Here is a 24009-nt window from a genome sequence, read left to right as displayed (position 1 = left end):
CCTCTACTATGCTCATGTGTTTTCACTGGTAGTAAAGCTGTTCAGAGAACAAAATATTTTTTTCAATGGAAAATTCCAGTGCCAACAAGGAAAAAAAATACTTGTGTAAAATTTTGTGGGAAGGAGGGCTGTTTTTCTATTAAAGCACTTTTTCTTCTGTGAAAAATACACATCAGAAAAAGTTTGATTTTTTTCACTGAAAAATATCTTGACATACATTTTTCAATCAGTTCTTAGTATAATTTAAAGCAGAAACCCCAGGAAATAACCAGCTATTTCTTCTCATCCTTTCGACAAGATCTATTGTTAACACACAGGCAAAGTTCTGCATGTTCACATCTTTGATTAGAAGATTTCAAGCTGCAGAAAAATTAATCCTTGCAATTGTCTTAGCAATGACCATTAATATAAATAAGAATGCATAGAAAACATAGAGGGGGATGCCTGACTATAGTATACACACATGTAAAATAAATACATTTCTGTAATATGCTTGACATACATAACCCTGAGAACTTCAGGGCTCCCTGAAACCATCAAGTAAATGCAACAGACACGGAGCTACAGAGCCTTCCTCCAGTATACTTGTATGTTTATCATTAGTCTTAACTAGACTTGAATATTGTGTCCTGTTGAGCAAGAGTGGTTTGTGGTTTTTTGAACGTGAAACTCCTCACTTTCCCACAAGAATAAGCAACCCTCAGTACTGCTGGAGCCCCAAACTAGACCTTGGCTCCAACCCTGGCCTCACTGAGGTCAATAAGAAAATTCCTGTTGGCTTCCTTTGTGCCAATATTTAAGACCCAAAGATAGGTCTCGATGAGTTGTTGATGTCTATAAAGGGCTCATGCAGGTCCTTAGCAGAGGGGTACACCTCACCTGTACGGGGGCCGTGCTCCCTCCCTATTCCCACCTCTGCTGCCCTCAGTTTGCTGGACGAGGCCTCTATGTAAATGTCACTTAATGCAGAGTTGTGGCTGCATTCAACTGTCAGCATGAGATAATTCTGGAGCCACACTTAATTTCGAGCTTTGCAGATAATTAATTTCGTTCCATGCTTTCCAACAGAAACAGCGTGAAAACAACCATATCCCCAGTCTAAATCATGAGTAATACTATTTAACTTATTTGTGGTCTATTTTGAGCAAGCAACAGAATGTATATCTGCCGTTCCTGCTTGTCAGCCCAACAGACCGCGTTGACAGGGGTCCCACATCGTCAGAAAAAGATTATAAGCAATCCTGCTGGCGTGGGCAGGGGGGTGACTGCTGGACTGGTAGGTACCCCCTGCAGCAGGCCCAAAAGGCTAACGGTGTTCCCTTCTCGTGGCAGGGAGGCTGCGGGAAGGGGGGGCCTCGCAGCCCCTCGGCTTGTATGTTCTGGGTAGCAGGCTTGCGGGAGGAACGATGTCATCCGCCTCAGGGTTGGGAGACCCAAGCTTTTACGCATCTGAATGACTTCAGCTTATTTGGGAGGAAGGTGTGGGGGTGCTGGAAGTGCTGTGCTCCGGCGTTTTTTATCAGGAAGGTTTGTGCTGTGAAAAAATGTCTTCAAACCTTAAGTCATTACCCTCTGCCTGTAACACTTCCTCAGATCGAATATAAGGGAAAATACTGTAGTATTTTGATTTGTAGTAAATGAAGTAGTACATCATATTGAAAGGGTCACAGAGGTACAAAACGGTGTAGTTTCTGTTTTATTTTATTTTTCAGAGATATTCAAGACAATATCAATATACGTACAATTGAAAGAAATTCATTCACAGGCCTGAGTTCTGAAAGCGTGATTCTGTGAGTAAGACATTGCAAGTACATTATTCTCCTTGTTAGCTCATTTCTTTCCCAGAATAGGGTCAAGGAAACCAGGGGATGGGCACTATTTCATATGCTTCCAAATTCAATTTGAGATTTTAGACTTCTCCCCTACCCCTTAAATCTCAGTATTCTCTTTCCTTGCCATGAAAAATGAATGGTTTTGTGGTTTGGGTTTTTTTGTTGTTGTTGTGTTCTAGCCCTGCTCTTTATTTGAGAAGCACAGCATAGAGCAAATTTAGTAATTACTGATGCCAAGGTTAAACATATTCCACCTACAACAACAGCTCCATGTGATACAAATTGTGTTCAAAAGGGTGGCACGACTCATAAATATTTACAGTCAGACACATCATTCAAAAACATTTATTACTCAGGCAAAATATATGTAGATGCTGCTGAAATGCAGGATATTTGTACACGGTGTTAAGGCATTGACACAGGCTGGTTGACAATGCAGTTTCAAGCTGCATGGTTAGATGGCTCTACATTTGACTTGAACAGTCATGCATTTTAATGAACTAACTGGCTCCTTTGATTCTTTCTGTCGGTATATCAAAACATATATGTTTGCTGGCTAACAAACTGCCTTCGTTTCACCTAGCCAGTAGCCAGACTGGAAAAATTCCCCACTGTGTGCGTGCAGTTTACCTCGTATGCTGAAGTAAACAAGCAAGATCCAATTGATTGATAGCGTTTACGTTGATTTTGGTGGGAGCAAGGTCAGACCATCAATATTTGAAGAGAGGCCAGTAACAAGTCACTCAGCTGTTATCTCACCTTTTTCCCCATCAGTTATGCACAACCTCCGTCTGCATCAAGTTCCCTGAAGTTTTAAACGCGCACAGTTTTCTCAAATATATGTTCAAGTAATGATACCCCAAATGCACTGGTTTATCTTTTTCTCCTGCAATGATATTTGCTACTCAGGTGGGACTTCGTGCTTTCAGAGTGCTGTGCAACAAGCTCTGTATCTGTTTCCATAATACCACTAAGGCGTGAGATAAATATCTCAGATTTTTACTGTGATTTGACCTCTCTGTGCCACTGGAGCACCATGAAATTGGCTTCCCCTTTCTCCCCAGGATGTCTCATTGCTTCTATGATTACTGCCTGGGCGCTGAAGGACAGTTCTCTCGGAGGACTTAAGGCTGCTGGTTTGCTAGCAGAACTGGCCTGGGGATGGGGACCATGTCCTCTTCCAGCTGTTTTGCTCTGCCTCTGCAACGGCCCCACTGCCAGGGGCTCCCCACGCCTACTGGTGGGTGCAGGAGCAGCAAGAGCTGTGCCACCACCCACCGGCTCAGTGTAGCTGTCCCTTGGGCAAACGCCCTACATGTGCTTTTTGACGGTCCCTTATCAGGCTTTCCTTGTGCCGTGGTGAACTTACCGCAGTTTAGACCCAAATCTGCTGGGTTTCTATACAAAACTGGAGCCACTATGCAATGCAATAGAAAGCTACTGGTACAGCAACCTCCTTTTGTGAAACCAGGCATGTCAAGATGGCATTAAAAACACCCAGGACCCATTAAACTCCCGTATTCTAGGGAGGCACAATTTTAGCAGGTTTAGTCATGGCAGGCCCCACGTATATTTAAGCCAGTAATTTGGACTGCATGTGACCTTGTGCTGTGCAAGGGATCAGCACAGGCTGGAACTATGGATACGTTTGGTAAAAAAAGTACTAGGAATTTATGGAAGTAATTTGCCTTGCTTCCAGGTCTGCGTGCCACTTAGAGCCTAAAATAGAGCTTTCCTGCCCTGAAATAGGGGGTGCATAGTACCTCAGGGGCAGTGGCCTCCTGCACGGGGTGAGTTTCTAAGTGTCTTTTAAAAATACTGTAATAGTCATGAAATGGTGAGTAAAAGCCCATATGCCCAAGCTCTGCATCTCCGCCTCCATTGTCACTCGTTCCTAACATGAGAGTTAGTGAAGTCAGTAAGGATGCTGGCTGAAGTGGGGGGAGAACCTGTCTTAAATGAAACTTGTCTATATGTGGTATTATGAGGTACTGGGATTATAGGGTCGGGGTTTTTTTTCTTTTTTTCTCTTTTTACTACTTGAATGCAATTAGCCAGGTGACAGAAGTGTACGGTCCACACTGTATGGCAAGACTGACTCTGATTTTACAACCTTAGTATCTCATCACGTTAGTATCATGTTCAGTGAGGGAGCGCGGTATGTGCTAATACTGTACTAATATATATCAGCCTGGCAGCTACAAATGGGCAAGATCAATGTAATATAATAAATGTTTTAAATATTATAAGCAGGGGCATGTCTCTCCTCTGTGCCTGCTCACTCATGTCTAATAGCGCTTGCAAGCAAAGGGGACAGTGACAGTTCTGCTGATCTGACCTGACAGACATTATAGACGTGGAGCTATGTACATCTGCCTGTCACGGTCAAAAGGATAATTCTTCCAGCCAGACCCATAACTGATTTTCATGCTGACCTTAGCTCACCACCTCAGACCTTAGACAAGTGGGTCACCTGCATGCTCAGCTTTCAGTGTGGATTAGAAACCAAACATCCAGGTTTGCTGACAGTTTAATTAAATCAGGCCATTTTTGCCATCAATCAGACCTGTCATTGCCTTTTGGAGAGGGCGTGAGTTGCAAAGTGACGTTTAAAGCGAGGTGAAAGATTGCACCATAAAGATGATAAATATAACTGACCCAAATGTAAATTTTTAGGACTGTGAAGGGAAGAGAGGGAAGGACGTTAAATGTTAATTAGATAATGTACTACAGTAAAAACTTGGCAGAAAGCCCCAGGAGCTTCAATTGCCAGGTTTACTGCCTGTGTCTCCTCTTGGGGGAAGGAACCCGGGGAGGCAGGACTGGGGCAGAAGAGCAGACAGGCAGCATAATTTGTTGAGGCAGCAGATGTAGGAGGAATCCGCTGCTCCCCGGGCAGTTTTGCACCACCGCCACCCCGCCATGCTTCTGCCCTGCTCGCTGACGGTCAGCATCACCCCCGCCTGCCCAGCCGACATGAGACCACTGCAGACAGCGCTCTGGTTTTTGTTTCTAATAACTGGCAAAGGTTAAGCCATGACCCTGTGTTTCAAAAGCATCTTGCAAAAAGTAAAACTAAGTGGCACCAATGGCACTGGTAGAAAAGATCCTGGTCTCACCCTTCCTGAAATTAACCTGGAAGAGCCTGGCTGACTTTGCTGCAGCCTTCCCAGGGGAGCCATCAGCAGGGCAGCATCTCCATCAGATCCACCCTTGCTTCAGAAACTACTTCTGGCTATTGTCCCCGAAGGTCCTGCTCACCTGCCCCATTCATGTCTGTCATCTCCAAAGCCTTCCTCCAGCTAATGGGATCTTACAACCTAGCATTCGTAGAAATGCCACCATTTGAATATCCATTTAATAATTAATTAAATGATTAATTATTTATTTTTATTAAATAAATAAATTTGAGATCCCTTTCACTGATTTAGATTACATTTTAGTTAAGAAGCGTGAATAAGAACACAACTTTTTTTCTTTTTTTTTTTTTTTTTTTTTTTATCTGTTGCAGATGGCTGAATAAAAATGGGATTCAGGAAATTGAGAATCATGCATTCAATGGAACCTGCCTGGATGAGCTGTAACTATCTCTGTTGTTTACTATTTTGAAAAGCAATCATCAGAAGGTAGTAAATGCTGCAAGCTATTTTCTTAATCTCAGATTATTTTAGCATAAATATCATTGTTTTTCAGAAATCTAAGTGATAATCGCAACCTGGAAAAATTACCGGATGAGGTCTTCCAAGGAGCCAATGGGCCTGTTGTTTTGTAAGTAACATTCAGATACTGTTTTTCTCATTAGTCACTCCCTAGAAAAGAACAGAGAAGAACATATGAATGCCAGTCTGGATTTCAACATCTCACAAACCTTGGAGTTCAAAACCGGGGGTGTAGTTCTGAATATAAAAAAAAAACCCAAACCCACAAACCAACACCAAAAAAACTAAAGTTGAAGCCATAACTGAAATTTCAGTCTAAATCCATGTTTCCACTTTGTCCTCAAGTTTTTGGGAGTATTTAGATCCGAGGGTTTAGATCCAGATTCCTCTCCACAGCTGATTAAGTTCTGTAAGAGTAGTTCTACTTTGGGGTTTTTTTCCCAGAGAAAAATGCTGTTAGTTTTTTGCTTGAGCAAAATCAGGACTAGGTGAGGGGGTCCTCGTGGCTTAAATCTGAATTGCTTACCAGTGAAGGTCTGCCCCTGCATCTCTGAAGCTTAATATTCTGAAGATAAGCCCCCTACCCTACAGGACTAGCGGTGTCCCATCCCCTGCGGAGAGAGGTATGAGATATCTCATGCGGTTACAGCGGAGTGCCTTGGGTGTGTGATAAGCTGGGAAGTGAGCTCTCAGCAGGAGGGAATTCAGCAGCAGGATGCTCATGGATCTCAGAGCCATCGCTTCAAGCCGCGGCTTGCCATGGGGTCTGAAAATGCCTGTGAGTGCCGCAACTGCTTGTGTTTCTGAGCACGAGCCACAGCACACAAGAGCTGCCACAGAGACATGGGAGTCTCTGTGACTCGTGAGACAAAAAAACTCTCACCAGTTCATCAGAGGCTTTCTCAGTCGTATTCTGGAGGTTTATAAAATGGATTTGGTTGTAGTTCAGATTTGTTTGATAGTTCAATTTCTAACACCAGGTTATTTCTGTAAGAAGTTTTCTGTTCTGTTACCAATACATCCACTATTCTATAGATGGGAAATTTCCTTTTTATCCTGACTGAGATCATGAAAGAAGAGCCTTCTTACTCATCTGTCACTGCAGACTACATCAGAAATATGCTTTCACTCACAGGAATGACTGACCCATAATCATATCTTTGCTGGGACAAATAGTGTTGTTGCAATCAAATCTGTGTCACTGACTGCCACGTTTCATCAGAATGAGCGTCAGAATGTTTTAACTCCTGATCTTCCTGAACCAGTGCTCTACAGTCACTGAATGCCAACTTCTGTTTTGTCATTCCACATACTGAAATAAGGTGAAAGAGCCACAGACACAAAGGGCGATGTCAGAAAGCACCATCCTAGCCCTTGTGCAGGCTACACAGGTTCACAAATCAATTCCTCTCTCGGGTTTGCAGCTCTTGGCTGAATTAGAATTTCTCTTTTGGAAAGACATCAAGTTTTGAGTTAAAGGATTTCAGCGCTGACAGTAGGCAAGTAAATCAAATAGCTAATTACTCCCACACCTATATATATTCCTTCTATAGAGAAATACACTGTATTTCCAACTTGGAGTTTCATAGCTTCAATTTTCATCCGTAGCGTTTAATTTAATCATCTCCTGGTGCTCCCGGAGTTGTAGTGGCTTACACCAGCTTTTAGTGAAGTCCTTAGGAGTTCTCTCACAGCATCCTGACTCAGACGCAGGGCAAGGTATGTCTGTGGTCCATCCTACCCTTGCAATTTGTCTTTCACGGGAAGCCCATGCCAGGCAGCTGCAGGAGAGCTCCAGCAGACCCGTGGCTGGGCAGCCGAGCCCCCGCGGCACAGCCAGAGATCAGGTTCGATATAAGCACAGGGAAACCTTTTCTCGCTGATCAGTCTACCCCTCTCTGGTTTCTGCTCCACCAGCCATTTCTTGCTATTTCTGTATGTGCCTTTCAAACCTCATCAGCTGGTCAGTATTTTTGCTAATCCAACAGAGACTCCCAGTGGGAAGGAGAAGTGATTGGAAGAGAAGTCAGATGCACTTTGCTGCTCTGCACCGGCTGCTGTCAAGGCTGATGACTAGCAGCCAAACAATAATAATACAAGAACATGTATCCCAGTCACTGATGCTTTCTGGTTTGATTTCCTACTGCCACTTTATCGTCTTGTTCATCATGTTTATTTAATTTATCAAGCCTCTAACTAGACAGCAACATCCCGAAGAACCTCTGTGCTGAGGTCTGCGTGTGATGTCTCAGTGAAATAAGTTACTAAAGCACCAACACGACGTCTGTGTTTGTTGTTCAGGGATTTGCAGCTGTGTATCGATAACCATCCCTAACAGACATACCAACAAACCCCGCCGGAGTACGCAATGCACTTTCCCTAACTTACTTCTGTTGATGCGCAAAAGTGAGGATAAACCAAAAAAATTTTAGCAGAAGAATTTTCACGGAAAATTTTTTAATACTTAAGAAATTATTTAGAGATGGGTAGAAATCCGGTAGCATTTTGGTTTTTTTTAAGTCTAGGTGACATTCCTATTCATATTTACTTGTTATTTCCATCCAGTGTAATAACAGTTTGGACTCAGTAAAGATTTTTAGCTAACGAGGCAAAGAAAACATCTCCCATGCTCTTGTTCAGAATTATGAGCCCCTGTAAAGCTTCACAGGCTCTTAACGATGCCATGAGTGGTGCTGTCTATGAATTTAGGCAGAAAACTGCTGTTTAGCTGTTGAGTCATGAGCATACACTCCAGGTGACAGTTTTCATTAGGCAGCACACTAAGGGCAATAGTCAGTCCATGAAACAATCGAGGTTGCTTGTTGCAACCTCATTACTTCTTCAAGTGTCTAAGTCAGAAATCGATAGCCTAAAATGGCTCATCAGCTTTTAGGTCCCACGAGTAACAGGTCAGGACCAGAGAAACCTCAGGACCACAGCGTGGCTTCTGTCAGCCCGACCTGACGAAGTTCCGAGTGTTTCCGACCCCCCCAGGCTGCCTTGCCCTGCTGGCAGCAGCCGTGGCCCCAGCCCGGGGCAGTGGAGCGGCGTCTGTTTGCTCCCCTGCTGCCACCGTTCATGGTCCGGGTGCTTCCTTCGGAGCCTGGATGCAAAGCCTCAGCACGGACACAAAGATCACCTTTGCCCACCACCCATTTTTCTAACCGCTTGATTAGCTGCCTATGCACCTGTTAGACTTGGCCACCCTGGGGTATAGACTGGGAGGTCAAACCGAGCCGTTCCATGCCATTAATTTCATTTCTTAGGACAGAGAACAGAGGTGTAAATGTACATAGCGACTGTCTGAACTTTATTACATGCTGTTAAAGCCTGGTCTCCCCCTCACGTGGCATCAGTGTATTGCATTAATATGAAAATAAAAACAATTTGTGCGTGTTGGGTAATAGAGATCAAATAACATGTTGTCCTGGCATCGTACTGTTACACATGAATTGGAAACTGTCCCTTGGAGGGGACATGGAGAAAATTACAAATATTGTCAGTCCAATTCCTTGATTAGGGAAAATTCCTTTCTTTTGTTGGAGAATGAAGAGCAGAGCAGCCTCAGCAAACACTGTATCCTGGATCAGTCTCAGCCATAAGAACACAGGGGCTGAAGGGCAGGGTGATTTTGTACAGCTCATTTTTGCTGTTGCTCTTAAGAGAATGGAGCACGCTCTCCTGTCACGAGCTGAGGGACACAGTCTGTGAAGCAGTGAGGGAAATGTGGGGATGTTCTACCCCAGCTGTTGCACCCTGGAACCATGGGGACAGGTTCCCAAGTATCCCTTAGTGTGGTGATGGAGCACCTTTGGTTCTTCTTCCCTTTCCTCACCTGCATGGCACAAGTCAAGGTTTACTGTTTGTGCAATGTGTTGCCTTTTAAAAGCCCCACTGATGCTCTCTTTAATACATTCATAGCTGCTGCTTCCGTCACTGCCTTTGATAGCCTGTCCCACACTGATTGCTTTCCACATAGGTACATCTCCCCTAACCTCCTGTAATCTTGCCCCTTTCTTCTCTTCAGGCTGTGTTTTTTTTAAACCTCTGGAAATGTTATTTTTTGTTTCTCACAGTTTGAACCATGTCACCCCTATCTCTCTTTAATCTCTTTTTCTTCTAAATGAGTACCAAACCTAATATCCCCAACTTCTCATACATGTACCCCCACGTGAGCCTCTCTCTTTGTGTTTATTGCTTTTTCCACAGCAGCCTTCCCATGATGTGTGTCATGTAGCAAACTTCTGTTGTGATTTCATCAGCCTTTTTTATCCTGTAACAGTATTCTGGGATAATTGTTGCATTTGCTGGGCATCTACTAAACCCAGTATCATATGGCACTAATGGCTTCTGTCCTGCTAATTCTTACCCAGAAGGTTATGAGATTTGTTTGGTTTTTTTTTCCCCCAGACCAGACTAGCATCACTTGATTGTTGTTTACAATGGATATTAGTTTAGGTTTCCTGGAGGGACACCTAATTTATCCCTGGATTCTCTTTTCAGTGTAGATTTCCAACTGATCTCTTCCCAATCGCTACTCTGAGAATGAGCAGGACAGTCTAAAACACGTATCCACTGCCGAGCAGAAGTGAATTTGCTTTTTACCAAGGTTTTCATGTGTTTTCTTAAAGGGATATTTCAAGGACAAGAATCAGTTTCCTGCCAAGTCATGGATTAGAACTCATTAAGAAGCTAAGAGCAAGGTCTACATATAATTTAAAAAAGCTTCCTGATTTAAGCAAGTTCAGATCTTTGATTGAGGCAAACTTCACCTATCCTAGTCATTGCTGTGCATTTACAAACTGGAAAAGACAAAAGTAAGTGGTTTCTTTTTTTTTTTCTTTTTTTTTTTTTTTTCTTTTTGGTGCTTCTTAGCAGTTGATAGCAAATTAAATAAGCTTCCTCCAAATCTGAATAGAAAATCTCTTCAGTGCAGGTAAGTAAATGGATGCAGATAAATAAATATATAATACATACAGGTTTATGCATGCTGCACAGTGCACTGCCTCTCCATTACAGGGAAGTAATAAATTTCCATAGCTGTCTTAGCATCAGCGTTTTCCCCAGCTGCAGCTCTAGCCCCCGCCTGTCGTAGGTCCATCTTTCACCAGGACCTGCCATCCTGGACCGGCCTGGAGCCACACTGAAGACATTCCACAGGAAAAAGTTTGATAACTTTTCAGGAGGTAGCTGGAGGAAAACCTGTGTTTGCAGAGAAGCTGGTCAGTACTTGGCTATCAATCCAGGAGGGTAACAGGACCACTGAGTGATCTTAAACTCTTCTCTCAGAAAGCCACACTGATATTGGAACACCACCCAACCAAGCACCACAGATTATCTGTCAAGTCTACATGCACAATGTTGTTGGACACAGTTTCTGAAATGGTTAAACTAGAGCTGACCCCTTTTACCCAAATCAACAGAGTGGGGTGGGAGGGCGAGGGGTCTTTTTAGACTCCCAAAGTAATTTTCCATGTTTGTTTTAATTTTCCGTTAGCAAGTTGCAGTGAGACTTCAGGTATTAATGATGCTCATTGAGTATTTTCAGATGCTCAGATTGAATTTAAATGCACACGCTAACTAGCTAATGAACCTCCCAAGTTTTTGCAGCTGGAGGTCATGAGGAACTGGTACCTACAGAAGCCTTTGTAATTGTTTGAAGTTCTTCCTTTACTGGATGCCCTCAAAGACTTGGAATTTGCCATGACAGGAAAAAAAAAAAAAAATGGATCATTGTTATAACTCCAGACACTGTCTTCAGAAGTTGCCTAACACTTCAAAGAAAAATAAAACCAGACAGAGGGGAAGCATAAACTATTAGTAGATTCTATTGTAATAATAGCGTTTTATTTCACTTGTAGCATTGTAGTGTCACCAGGCAATGGAAACTGATCTTGCTTGTGCTGATAGCTAATAAATATCTCCTACATGTGTTTGCAAAATTGTGTAGGGTGCAAGTCTGGTGGTGGAGACTGCAGTGATAAGAGAAGTATTTGACAGAATCCATCCCCCTGTGCTCATTTTTGATCCAAAATGCTAAACTTTCTTCTAGGACAGTTTATCAGCAGGAGGCACTTTTATGTACTTCTGCAGGCTTGCGCAGGCACGGTGCTCGGTAGCTTGTTACACAGGAATGGGTCCAGTCCTTCCAGCACCAGTGGCAAAGTGATATTTTCCAATGAGTCCAATGGAAGCACATTTAGTCCTGAATCTGCAAAGGGACCTTGATATCATCATGATTCATATTTTTGAAGGTGCTTGGCTTCTGGGCTGCTTGGGCTAAATCAGGACCCAAATCTCAGAATCCACCCCTTAAATCAGGCAACTGGACTCATCAAACACAAGGTAGGAGTTACTGTTGAAGGAAAGCTACAGGAGGAAATGGCCCTAGCCTTCTGGTAGGCTCTCAGTATCTAGTCCCCTCACCTGGACTTTAAATATCTTCTGTGTCACACTTGCCCCAGGGCACTGAAGCCCACCGCACTCACTTCCCCCTTAGTATAGCCCCACCACTGGAAGCCTCTCCCCTGGCAGGTAAGAATCCAAAGAGAATGTAGACAGCCCTTCCCACAGCCTGGGCAAGTGTAATTTTGCAGAGAAATGCCACCAAACCGCGCAGAGCTCACGTTACCCACGTGCAGATGGCCAGCGAGTTGGGCTGGAGGCCCACGCGGTGGTGGGACTGCTGCTGGAGCAACTTCACAGTCCCCAGCAGCAGCAGGTGTGGTGCAATGGTAAGAAATAGTACTCAAGTTGGAGTATGTATCATCTTCTTTATGATACGTAATCCAGGATCACTTGAATGAATGTGCGTGTGAACTGTGCCACCCTAGTCGACAGAACAAAGTTGAATGTGTTTATATGTATCTTTTAACAGTTACCAGATGTATCTTTTACAAAATATTAAGCATAAACGCAAAATTATTAGAACCAATTACTCAGATCAACCCCTCCTGTTAACTGCTTTAAAACAATTAAAAATGGTAATTTCTTTCATACAGTCATGTGTCTTGTACTGAAATGAGTAGGAGACTGATATCCTCTCTTCAGCTTAAAGAGAGAAACCAGACACATTTTCGATCAGTTGGAATACCAAAGGTATGGCCACACACCTCAGCAGAGATGAGTCACACGTACAGTAGCTACACCTGCTTTCATCTCAAAGCAGTTTTCTTGACAGCTGGCACACGCTGCGAGTGCACTGAAGACTGCTTGGGTTGTTTAAGCGTTATTAATAGTTTGCAGTCCTTGGTCACACGATGCGTATCATTTCTCTGGCGAAAGCTATGCTTGGTTCAGTGCAGCGGGCATTACTTGTGGCGGTGACACCCCGACACGACCTGACCCACCGTGCACCTTCACAGGAGGCGGTCCTTCTCCCATGGCTGATTGGGTCTCAGAATGCTTCCAGGTAGTCCAGAGAGGATAAAAAGGATGTTTCATCATCCCCGGAAGTTCATTTCTAAGGATCACAGCAGCAGTTGGTGCTCGCATGGGAAATCAGGGATGTGTGGCTCCTTTCTGGCTGCCCTATTTATGTTAATTTCCCCTGTCTGAGACTTTTGCAGCACTCTGTCTAAGAACCTTAGATAAAATAAGTTGCCATAGTGGATCATGCTCGATCACCTCTCCCAGATCTGCCTGCACCTTGGAGTCGGCCCTGTTCTGATAATGTAACAGGCACTGTTCTGATAACGGAGAGTTTGAACCTGTCACAGCAGCAGTGCTTTCTATATTTTGGAGTCTGTCACATCAAGCACAGCTCCAGCAGACTGAGACACAAATTAAAAACGTAGACACTTTTGATACTTTCTTTTTGCCCATTCCAATAAGGATGCCATGATAAATATTGTTCTGTGGATTTATCAGATTGGAATATTGTGCTTCTAGCCTAGCAGAAGGTAAACTGCTTTCTTAGGACAAGCCCAGTGCAGTATGCTCAAACCCCCTCACATTTTTCTGTGATGGGAAAATAATATCCTGGAAGTGCAGATAGGGCAGAGGCTGGATGTTAAAACCCTCAACTTGACATAGACCATTATGAACTTCAGCGAGATTTTGGCTTTCTTAGACATAAAGATCACCTTCAGCCTGAAAGAATGACATTGATATGACTCTGTCCTTACACTTGATCATTATTCTTTGGAGGAGCTGTCACTTGAAATACTACTTTTTTAAAAAATGTGGCAGCATCAGGAGTCGTGTTTGGGCCTCATCTTATGAGAACATAATATCAGTTGCTCACAACTCATTTGATGTCACTTTTCAGTGAGGATGATTGGTTTGAGATAGGGCTCAATACAGAACCTAGGTTGGGACCATTTATTCTGCTAAGTAAGTGTGTTTCTCAGCACACAAGATCTTGCTGTCACTGGATCCAGACAAAGCACATAAAATAACAACTTGCACAAAGGTAGTAATTTTTGTTTATTTTTGTCAGAGCACTCTGCCAATTTTAATGTTATTCTTTAAGTTGTCCTCTCTCTAGTTTATTTTTCAGCGGGTTGAACCAAGCGATGCAATGTTAAACAGTTAGCAGGTTACAAAGGGACTGAATAAATGAACGGTGTTATGATACCCACCATCTCCAAAGAAAGAAAGGACCCATCCCTTGCCAAAAAATGTTTTATCTTGTTGCTCTGAATGCACTGCACAGCCCAGAGGGCAAATATCCCAGGGCAAAGAACAGTCAGTACCAGAGGACATCTCTTCTTTCCATTGAGAGGTAACTGCCCATCTTATCTGCTCACGGTGCAGGTAACCAGCAGGGTCACCCCTCACCGCCCATCCTCACAGCAAACAGAGCAGCTCGCTCTATGTTTTATTTGGGACCACTGACCGTAAAATAATTCAAGAATTAAAGAATTTTAATACTCAGAAATACTTAATTGGCCTTACGTAGTAGTCTTGTCAGGGGATAGATTTAGCTCCAGGCAGTGCCTCCATAATCTGGGGGGAAAATTGCTAATCATATCGTATCATAGGGTCATATCATAGAATGGTTTGGGTTGGAAGAGACCCTAAGGACCACCTAGTTCCAACCCCCTGCCATGGCCAGGGACACTGTCCACTAGCCCAGTTTGCCGAAAGCCCCGTCCAGCCTGGCCCTGAGCACTGCCAGGGATGGGGCACCCACAGCTGCCATGGACTACCTGTGCTGGTGTCTCACCGCCCTCACAGTAAAGAATCTCCTCCTAATACTGGTGTAAATCCTGGTGTAAATCTACCCTCTTCTAGTTTAAAGCTGTTAGTCCTTATCCTATCACTACAGGTTCCAAAAGGTTTATTTTTGGCTCATACCTGAGAAATGACTGGATAGAAACATTTGCCTCAGTTCTTTTATGAGGAACCACCAGCTGCAGTGGTTTTCAGTGCCCTCAAGTGCCTGTTGCTCTCAAAACTGAGGGACTTTCTCTCCCATTATTTCTCCTTGGAGCATATATTCCCTTTCAGCTAGAGAACTGTTGATATATTGATCAATACACCGGACACCTCACTCATCCTTATGCGAGCAAAACACAGGGGAGCAAAATATAAAGCCTTGTTATTGCTGTTATGACCTTCATAGTGCATATTTGACCTCACAGAAAATCAGTTTTCTGCCTCAGTTGACAGGCAAGATAAAAAATATTGATAATAGCAAAGGATGCTCAGAACCTCATAGGAAATGTCCCTCACATTCTGGTGCTGGGCCTTCATTAGTTTTCCTTTCTTGCAGACCTTTTAAACTCAATTTTTGGAAGATGCAGTGAGTGCACAAAGTCAAAGGGTAAAATTAGGTTACAAAAAAGAATTCCCCCTTTTAAACTGCTAGCAATTGTTTAAAAATTTCAACCTAACTTGCTTGGAAAGTCTCAACTGTACTGCAAGTCAGGGTGGAAGATAAGCTGAGCTCCTGTCCCAGAAATTATACACCTATATTGCTGTAGATGGAAGTAGGCAGAGCTGAACTGCGTTGGTTTTGCAACACTTGGTCACCTGTTTTATTCCTTAACTCAGGTTAGGTCTGGGGCCGTTTTGTGCAGAGCTATGGATGCAAGTTTCTGGGACAGCAAACTTCAAAGGTGGCCTTAGAGAAGCAGCTGTAAAGTCTGACCCTTTATCTCCTGTTGATATGCCTTGATATTTCTTAGCTTCACGGAGCCGATCATCTTTCTACCATCTCAGCCAAAACATTTGTTTCTTCTGTTGGTCTAGGCATGGAGAAGGGCATCGAGTTAACAATCTAGGAAATAAAGCCAAACATAAAACTGTCAAAAAATACTAGCTTTACCTTCAAAGGCATTTTTTTCTTGAAACTCTTTTCCTTTATTTGCCTTCACTGAGATTTATCAAAATGTTTAAAAAAAAACTTTCTGACAGAAACAAAAGCAACTGCTGTTTCCATAGAAATGTTGGTTTGGTTTGGTTTGGTGTAGTGTGGTGTGGTTTGGTTCGGCATGGTTTGGTTTGGCATGGCTTGACTTGGCTTGGTCTGGTTTTGCTTCACTTGGTTTCTAGTCCATTTTCTTTGAAGAACAGATTTTAAGCAAAATGTTCTACTGTGTCTTGTGTTTGTATCTGTGTTGGCATCTGGCTTATAGAGATTATTTGGAAACCTGCATGAACTTATTGATGCTATTTATTTGTGTTACTGGCCAGTTTCCAATATGATATGAGATACTTAAAATGAATGGCACAGGCTGAAGTTGTTCTGTGCCCTGACAGAGGTACAAGTTATGGCACAGTGACTGTCGAAAACTTTAGGAAAAAGAGAATTTGAGAGTAATACCAAGGGACAGTAGCATTATTGTGATCATACAAACTCCTTATGGGCGCAGCTGAATTGACTTGTTCTTCAAAGTTTGCTCTCACATCGGAATTCGTCATCATGTATTTCCTCCATGCAAGAATCAGCTTATCAGTGACAGGTTATGTGAGCGATTTGGCTGAAATAAGGGAGGCTTCCTACACAATGTGTCATCCAGGTGGATAACAGCATCATGACTGTTAGTAAAGGCAATCATCAGGCTTTCCTTTCCCTTACATTTTATGATGTTTCCAAATTGTTTACACTTGCATGTAATATTTTATAAACAGGGACCAGCCAGACTATTAATTTCAAGCTCCAAGATAGAATATATAATTATCTAACCAGGAAAACTAAGCTGTTAATGGAAACTGGATGATTTTGTGTTTGTAGTATGCCTCATGCTATGTCTCTTAGTTTCCAACTCTACTCTTTTTACCATTTCAGCACCGAATTACATCCGATATGTAGCGTGTCTCAGGGCAAGCAAGACCTTGATGAGCAGCCTGGAGATAAGACACACAGAAGATCTGCAGCTGATGATTATTTTTCCAACTACGGCATAGGATTTGACCCAGCAGAGAACGAATTTGACTATGGTTTATGCAATGAAGTAGTTAACGTAGCTTGCTCACCTAAACCTGATGCTTTCAATCCCTGTGAAGATATCATGGGATACAACGTTCTGAGAGTCTTGATATGGTTTATCAGCATTTTAGCAATCACTGGGAACATTATTGTCCTCATTATTTTAATAAGCAGTCAATACAAGCTCACCGTACCTCGCTTTCTCATGTGCAATCTTGCATTTGCAGACCTTTGCATAGGTATCTATCTGCTGTTCATCGCATCGGTAGATATCCAGACCAAAAGCCAGTATTATAACTATGCCATAGACTGGCAAACTGGGGCAGGATGCAACGCTGCAGGATTCTTTACAGTGTTTGCAAGTGAACTCTCAGTCTACACGCTGACTGTGATAACCCTGGAAAGGTGGCACACCATCACCTACGCCATGCAACTGGACCGCAAGGTTCGACTTCGTCATGCTGTGATTATCATGATTTTTGGCTGGATGTTTGCTTTTACAGTGGCACTTTTTCCCATATTCGGAGTCAGCAGCTACATGAAGGTCAGCATCTGTTTGCCTATGGATATAGAAACACCGTTTTCTCAAGCTTACGTTATATTTCTTCTAGTATTGAATGTACTCGCATTTTTTATTATATGTGCCTGCTACATCTGCATCTACTTTACTGTGAGAAACCCTAATGTCGTCTCGTCAAAGAGTGACACCAAGATTGCCAAGCGCATGGCCATACTGATATTCACGGACTTCCTCTGCATGGCACCAATATCTTTTTTTGCAATATCAGCCTCACTCAAGGTTCCTCTCATCACAGTGTCCAAATCCAAGATCCTTCTGGTTTTGTTTTACCCCATCAATTCCTGTGCTAACCCTTTCCTCTATGCCATTTTCACAAAGACCTTCCGCAGGGATTTCTTCATTCTGTTGAGCAAGTTTGGTTGCTGTGAAATGCAAGCCCAGATGTACAGAACAGAGACCTCCTCATCTGCTCATACTTTGCACACAAGAAATGGCCATTGCCCTCCTCCTGCATTAAAAAACAGTGGTGGGACTATTTATTCATTGGTGCCTCTGAATCACTTGAACTGAACTGCTTGCATTAATTGGTGTCTGAGGCAGCGTGATAATCACTTTCAACTGTGAATTTAAATAATGACTTCAGCATAGCATGTAAACTTATTTTTTAGGAGCAAAAAATATTTCTGTTTTGCTATTTTTGTTCAGTGAACAGCCATAAGAGATGACACATCATCTCCATCAGTTCTTGAAGAACAAAGAACAGAACTTCAGTATGTGCCAGAGTGTTCTTGTAGACTTGTCTCAAGAAATAAACGAGATTATAAACTGGTATCTCCCACCATACAGGAAGAGATTCCCTTCGTTCTAAGAAGATGTTAGCTGCTTATTGAGAATTAAGTGGTGGTTATATATGGTTGAATGAAAAAAAATTCAGAATTAATTTTTTCGCCTGTGAAGCGTGTTATAAAAATGACAGATAATTGGGTCTTTTCATTAATCATACCTCCTGGGCTTACAGGAGGCAGAAGGTCAACTCCTTCAGCACAGACTTACTAGGGATGAGAATATCTTGGTTTGTTTCCGTTTCTGTTGGCCACAGCAGAGGGGCAGGAGACATCTCCAGCTGTGCTAATGTTTTGCTGTTCCACGCTGCATGGACCTGCCTTAGTCTGCACAACTTTGGGTAGGATTTGCGTTGATCTAGAATGGTGGGCTCAGAGAACCAGATTTCATCTGAGTTTGGATCAAGGGGTTGATTTGGTTTCAAGGTAAGAAAGAGGAAGAGCAAGAGCAAGAGAAACCCATTGCAATAAGGGGGGTGTTTTCTCAAGTTGATCTCACCAAGTTGGGTTGAAATCACTTCTGTGGGGCTGGTGCCCCTGGGTTATGGCAGGACAGGCCAGTGGGCTGCTCTAACATGGTACCTGAAGCAGGCTGGCCATACAGAGGCATTAGTGCATTATGTATGCTGCCTAGGCCGTGTAAAGGACGACAGATCCAGATATGGCTTTTGAAAACCTGAACAAAAGTTTTTGTGAAATCCTAAAAGTTCTCTTTCCCCTTCTCTTCTAAAAAAAGTCCTTCATGTGCACATTCTCAGGTGATGGTCTAGATGGAAAGACCTGAAAGAAAACATATGCTGCATATGTTGAAATAACAAAAAAGAGAAAAACATCTTGATCGAGATTTCCTGGTTTTACAGGGGTTTTGAATAACATCTCAGTGATCATACAGAGTTTTTACATGGTTTGAATATCAAAATTTTGAGGGTTAATCATTCCAAATCACACCAAAGACTTAGGCTTGTGTAGGGTTTTCTCATGCTGATTGCGTGTCTCTGTGTGGGTATGTGGGCATAAAGAAAACACCAGGACAGGGGTCTGGGCTTCATTCCCACCTTGCAAACAATTCACAGTTTTGCCCCATGAGAAAACTTCAGGATCTTCATGGTTAAAGGTGATGTGCTTTGAATGTTTCCTGCCCACAACTCCTGACATTTCAGTAGCAAATCTTGATGCTTCTACCCATAATTTCCTGCCATCATCTTCATATTTCAGCACCTGAACCTGATGTGAATAACTGCAGGAGACGATTAGTCGTTCAGTCCTAGCCAGGGAAGGAAGTACCAGCTTCCTAGTGTGCAAACCAGTGTGTTTGGGGGCAGAAATTTCATTACCCAAGACAAGTAACACTCCCTCCAAGATCCAGGAGAAGGAAAAATGAAAGAGCAAAACAGGAAAGGCAGTTCATCTCTGGAAAGCTCTTCTGATTCCTTAGAGGAATAATTTCTTCACAAATGCTTTGTGTCACATACAATGTACTGGTGTGTAGCCATTTAACCCCACCCAGATGGAAGTGTCTGAATGGTGATGTTCCAAAATGACAAATATCCTAATTCCATTAAAAAAGGCTCCTGAATATTCTTGGACCAAAAATGAGGGGTGTTCTTTGGCAAATAGTAGCCCATTTTTGTGGATAAACAGGGCAAATTCTTGTAGTGCATCCCACTTTTTTGCCTGGGTGCTGAACGTTTGCAAAGGCAGCAGGATGAGACCTGTCAGCTCGGGGCAGCACAGGCGCGGTCTAGAAGCCAGCCTTGTAAACCCTCTCACAGCTACATCAGGCACCTGAGCTTGGTATGGCTCAGCTCCTTGATGCAAAAACTTTGCCCAGACATTTGCAGAATCACGACCAAGTTGAATACGATTTACAAATGAAAACCCCTGAAAAAAAGACCTTTCAGGTTTGTGTCTTGTAGCCAGAGTCAGACCAGGGCCCGAGGGATGAAGTCCAGAAGAGACACGGGGTGGTACTTGAAGAGCAAGTAGAGCCTGCATAACTGGACACGTTGCCTCGTCCCTAGCAGGAGGACAGCACACAAATGCTTGAGGCACACGTCATTCTACCGCCATGTGCTGTGCAGGAGCTCAGACGGCAGCTCAGGCTGTGGCAGCAGCTCCAAAGCTGGGAGGCTGCCCGTGTGGTGGCCAAGACAAAAACCTCTGTCTTGTAGTCCTCAGATCTCCTTGGCTTTCACTGTTCTTTGGATTTTAAATTTAAGCATCTTCCAAACTGTGGGGGGCATTGTAGGACCTATGCGTTTCCCTATGTGGGACATTGGTCAGTTTATAGCAGTTTTTTAAGGCAGTGGGGGTTTTTTGAAGAAAGAAGTAAAAGAAAAAAAAAAAAAAAGATACATTTTAGTTATGCTTATAATGCAAAAAAAAGCCCGCTGGTTTCTGTTGTGGATTTTCTCAGCACTTAACATGTTTATGTGTGTAAACTTTGAACTATTTTACATTTCCCTTTCTGAAATCTATTTTAATAAAACAAATACCAAAACAAAGTGCCTTGAGTACAAGTGTATGGCCAGAGATACGCTGACAAAGTATGCAATAAACGTTACTGCTTATCTGTCTGGAGAGCTGCATTTATGTGGCACAGCCTCCGCAGTCGGGTCGCTGTGACCTACAGACGGAACTCGCCTGATGAGAGACTCTGCAAAGAAAACCTTCCTGCAGCCTCCTGGAGAGTTAACAAAGCACAGAAAGGTATGTTTGAAACCACTGACAGAACTCTGACCAGCATTTTTCTCCTTTTTAATATATATAAATGGCTCTTCTTATGTGATGTACTCTAATTTTATTTCCCACGCTTTCATAGTCAGGGCTTGGAGCTCTGTTTTGTTGAGTCTTCTGTTTGTACAAGTAAGTGTGTGCCTGTGTGTGCACTTGTGTGCACGTGTGTGGGAGAGACAGGCCACGGGTATCAAGGAAACAGAGTCAAAGCCAAGCTCTGGCTCATAGGAGAAAACCTGGAGTTGTTCTAACTGGGAGCCCATTGCTAGCTCGCTCCAAAGACAACGTGACCATCAACAATGTTGTCATACCTTCTGATTTCCCTCCATTCCCTTAACGTATCCCTTGATTTCAGTCTCCACCAAGCCCCAGAAAAACACCTAGTTAAAGAGTTATGACTATCTTTGCCCTTATGCCCTTATATCGTCAGAGCTGGCAGCAAGGACGCTATAAAAAACTTCATCTGCCTGATAGAAGCATCATTCCTTCAGGCATGTACCTTGTGGTGAACCCGTACCTGACCTCCTGGAGACACACGTTCTCGGGTGGTGTGATGGGGAGCGAGAAATGTGGCCACTCCAGCTCAGCAGACTAAAGGCCACACCACAAAAATTGCCGCTACAGGTAGAGGGAATGGGAGCAGCTGGTCAAAAGCATCACTAAAAGCAAAAAGTTGACTCAGTAGAGAAAATGAAACATGAGCCGTTTGCTTTACAACATTACTCTGGGGTTGCACGGCTATGCCAGGCGGGGTGTGCTCATTAGAAGGCAGGTCTATGCCTGAGCTTGTTAAGAATGCAAGATGAGGCTTTGCATCCCATTTAGCAAGTCTTCAAATCATTTGACCACATTCCTCTCCTGTAGATTCCCTCCTCATCATTCCACTGAGAACACTGCAGATAATCTTACATTTAATTTATGCAGCTTTGTTAAGAAGAGTTAATAATGCGAAATGATTTATCCTCGAGGAATAATTTAACCATTCCTCCCTGAACGAAAGAACAGAAAAGAAAGGTGGGTCTGGCTCAAACAGTCAAGTAAGCACATACAAACCTCCTCACAGATTTGCATCTTTAATGCGGGCATGTGTAATCTCCCATTGTGTATGCAAATGTGAATTGCACGTACACGCTCTTCTTCAGCATGAGTTTTTGGTCTAAGTACTTGGTTACAAGCACGTTTTTTAAAATCTGAGCCTTGTTGCTTTAAAATATTCAAGCACAGGGAGTAGGATTTTATAGCTGTCATCTGGATAATTAAACTCTTCATTAACAGTTGTTCTCGAACCAGTAGGTGACCTTTAATTAGGGATGAAAGTGCTCAGGAATGGATTTCAAGCATTAAGAAACTGCAGAGGACCCTTTGCCCCCCTCCCTCCCCCAAGTCCATTGAAAACCTTTTGTAAAGCATTGGTTTTCCAAGTGAAATGATGCTGGATGAGACAAAAATATGTTTACAGGTCCAACACATCAGACAAATGCCTCACATAACCTTGTTGTAACTAAAACACTGTGTTGTCTTTTTTTCTGTCTCATGCAGACTTTGCCATGTGTTACCTGGATCTTTGTTACCCCAACCTGGACACCTGTATCACTTACCCACACCAAAAAAGAACAGGAAAAAATAGCAAGATCACAATGAGACCAGGCACAGATGGGAACGTGCTGTATTTATGAGTGGGTGGAAGATTACTGAGCAGGGCTGAGCAAGCTGGGCTTTTCTGTTGAGTCATCCAAACATCCAGTGCTAAAATTCTGCATTAAAGGGGCTATTTTGGCTGTAGTTCCCAGGGAACAAGCAATAGCAATTTGCATTGGAAATTCCTATGGAGAAATAAACTTAGAAGGAAGTTCAAGTCCTGGGTTTTTATTTCATCGTTGAAGAAAAAAGCAAAAGATTGAGACAAATAGCATGTATGTGCCATCTCCGGGAAAAGGGATGACAGCTCCTTTAGGGGCCATACAGGCTCCACACTGCACCATCACCAGTCACCTTTGCATTGCAATTCAGTGCATTGTGTGTGAGCTACAAACATCTAATCAGTTTCTTTTCTTGCCACTGCTGTATAGAGCATGTGTCCCTTTGGTGTCTGTACTTTCATTGCCTCAGCTTTATCCCATCTTGATCCTTTCCATAGTGATGGTTCAAGCTGCCTGTGCTTAGAAGTGCTCTGCTTTTACCTACAGTCATGTATAAACAGAATCAGTGTCACAGAATCACAGCATGATCAGGTGGGAAGGGACCTCTGGAGATCATCTAGTCCAGCCCCCACTGAAGCAGGTTCTAGAGCAGGTTGCACAGAGCCACATCCAGGCAAGTTTGAATGTCTCCAGAGAAGGAGACCCCACAGCCTCTCTGGGCAGCCTGTCCCAGGGGTCTGTCACCCTCACAGTAAAGATTTTCCCCGTCTTCAGGTGGAGGTTCCCGTGCTGCAGTCTGTGCCCGTTGCCCCTGTCCTGGCGCTGGGCACCCCTGAACAGAGCCTGGCCCCCTCCTCCTGGCTTCTATGCTGCCTTCCAGTTTCTGTCTCCCATTTTGGTTATTCATCTGAGTGACTGTTGTGAGTATCACTGGCCATTTCCCCATTTCCCCAGCCTAAAATGTTCTGCTTTGAATAGTCACTGTTTGAGCCAGCTGACTTCAATAAATCAGAGTGAAACCCATGGATCCCTCTCCCTGCCCTGCCACATTCACTGGACTTGGCGGGGGGAATCTTCTTTTTATGTAGGTGATTCAGAGTTTTCCTTCCCCACATTGTCAGCTACATCTTTCCCTTGTCTGGCAGATGTCATGGTGGCATAAGGCATCCCTAAGTGCTCTGGGGGAGGGAGGGGGGAGGAAATGCAGTCTGGATAAGGTGGGGCCATCAAAAGTTAGAAAAGCACAGCCAAATTAGGGCAGCTTCTAAACGATCCCCACGTGCCCCAGGGACTGCCTGAACTCATCTCAAGGGAAAACCCAAAGCCTTTCTCTCTTTTTTTTTTTTTTTTTTTTAATTCCTGCACCAAGGTCTGCGTTAAGACAGCAGTGACCCTCCCGTGGG

General features: G+C 43.3%; 1 protein-coding gene across 1 annotated transcript in view; it reads left to right on the top strand.

Moving 5' to 3' along the window:
• Nucleotides 1-20733, top strand: part of FSHR (follicle stimulating hormone receptor) — an 84146-nt gene extending 63413 nt beyond the window's left edge. The window contains exons 6-10 of the mRNA XM_040612319.1: nt 1713-1790; nt 5344-5412; nt 5526-5600; nt 10123-10308; nt 16728-20733. Of these exons, the coding sequence (XP_040468253.1) occupies nt 1713-1790; nt 5344-5412; nt 5526-5600; nt 10123-10308; nt 16728-17958 (1639 nt within the window). The 3' untranslated portion in view covers nt 17959-20733. The remainder of the gene's footprint in view (nt 1-1712; nt 1791-5343; nt 5413-5525; nt 5601-10122; nt 10309-16727) is intronic.
• The last annotated feature ends 3276 nt before the right edge of the window (nt 20734-24009 follow it).

The sequence above is a fragment of the Falco naumanni genome, chromosome 12 (assembly GCF_017639655.2).
Source record: "Falco naumanni isolate bFalNau1 chromosome 12, bFalNau1.pat, whole genome shotgun sequence".
In the NCBI taxonomy this organism is placed as follows: Eukaryota; Metazoa; Chordata; class Aves; order Falconiformes; family Falconidae; genus Falco; species Falco naumanni.
The sequence above is the reverse complement of the archived record's forward strand: the minus strand, read 5'-3'. Positions and strand labels throughout refer to the sequence as shown.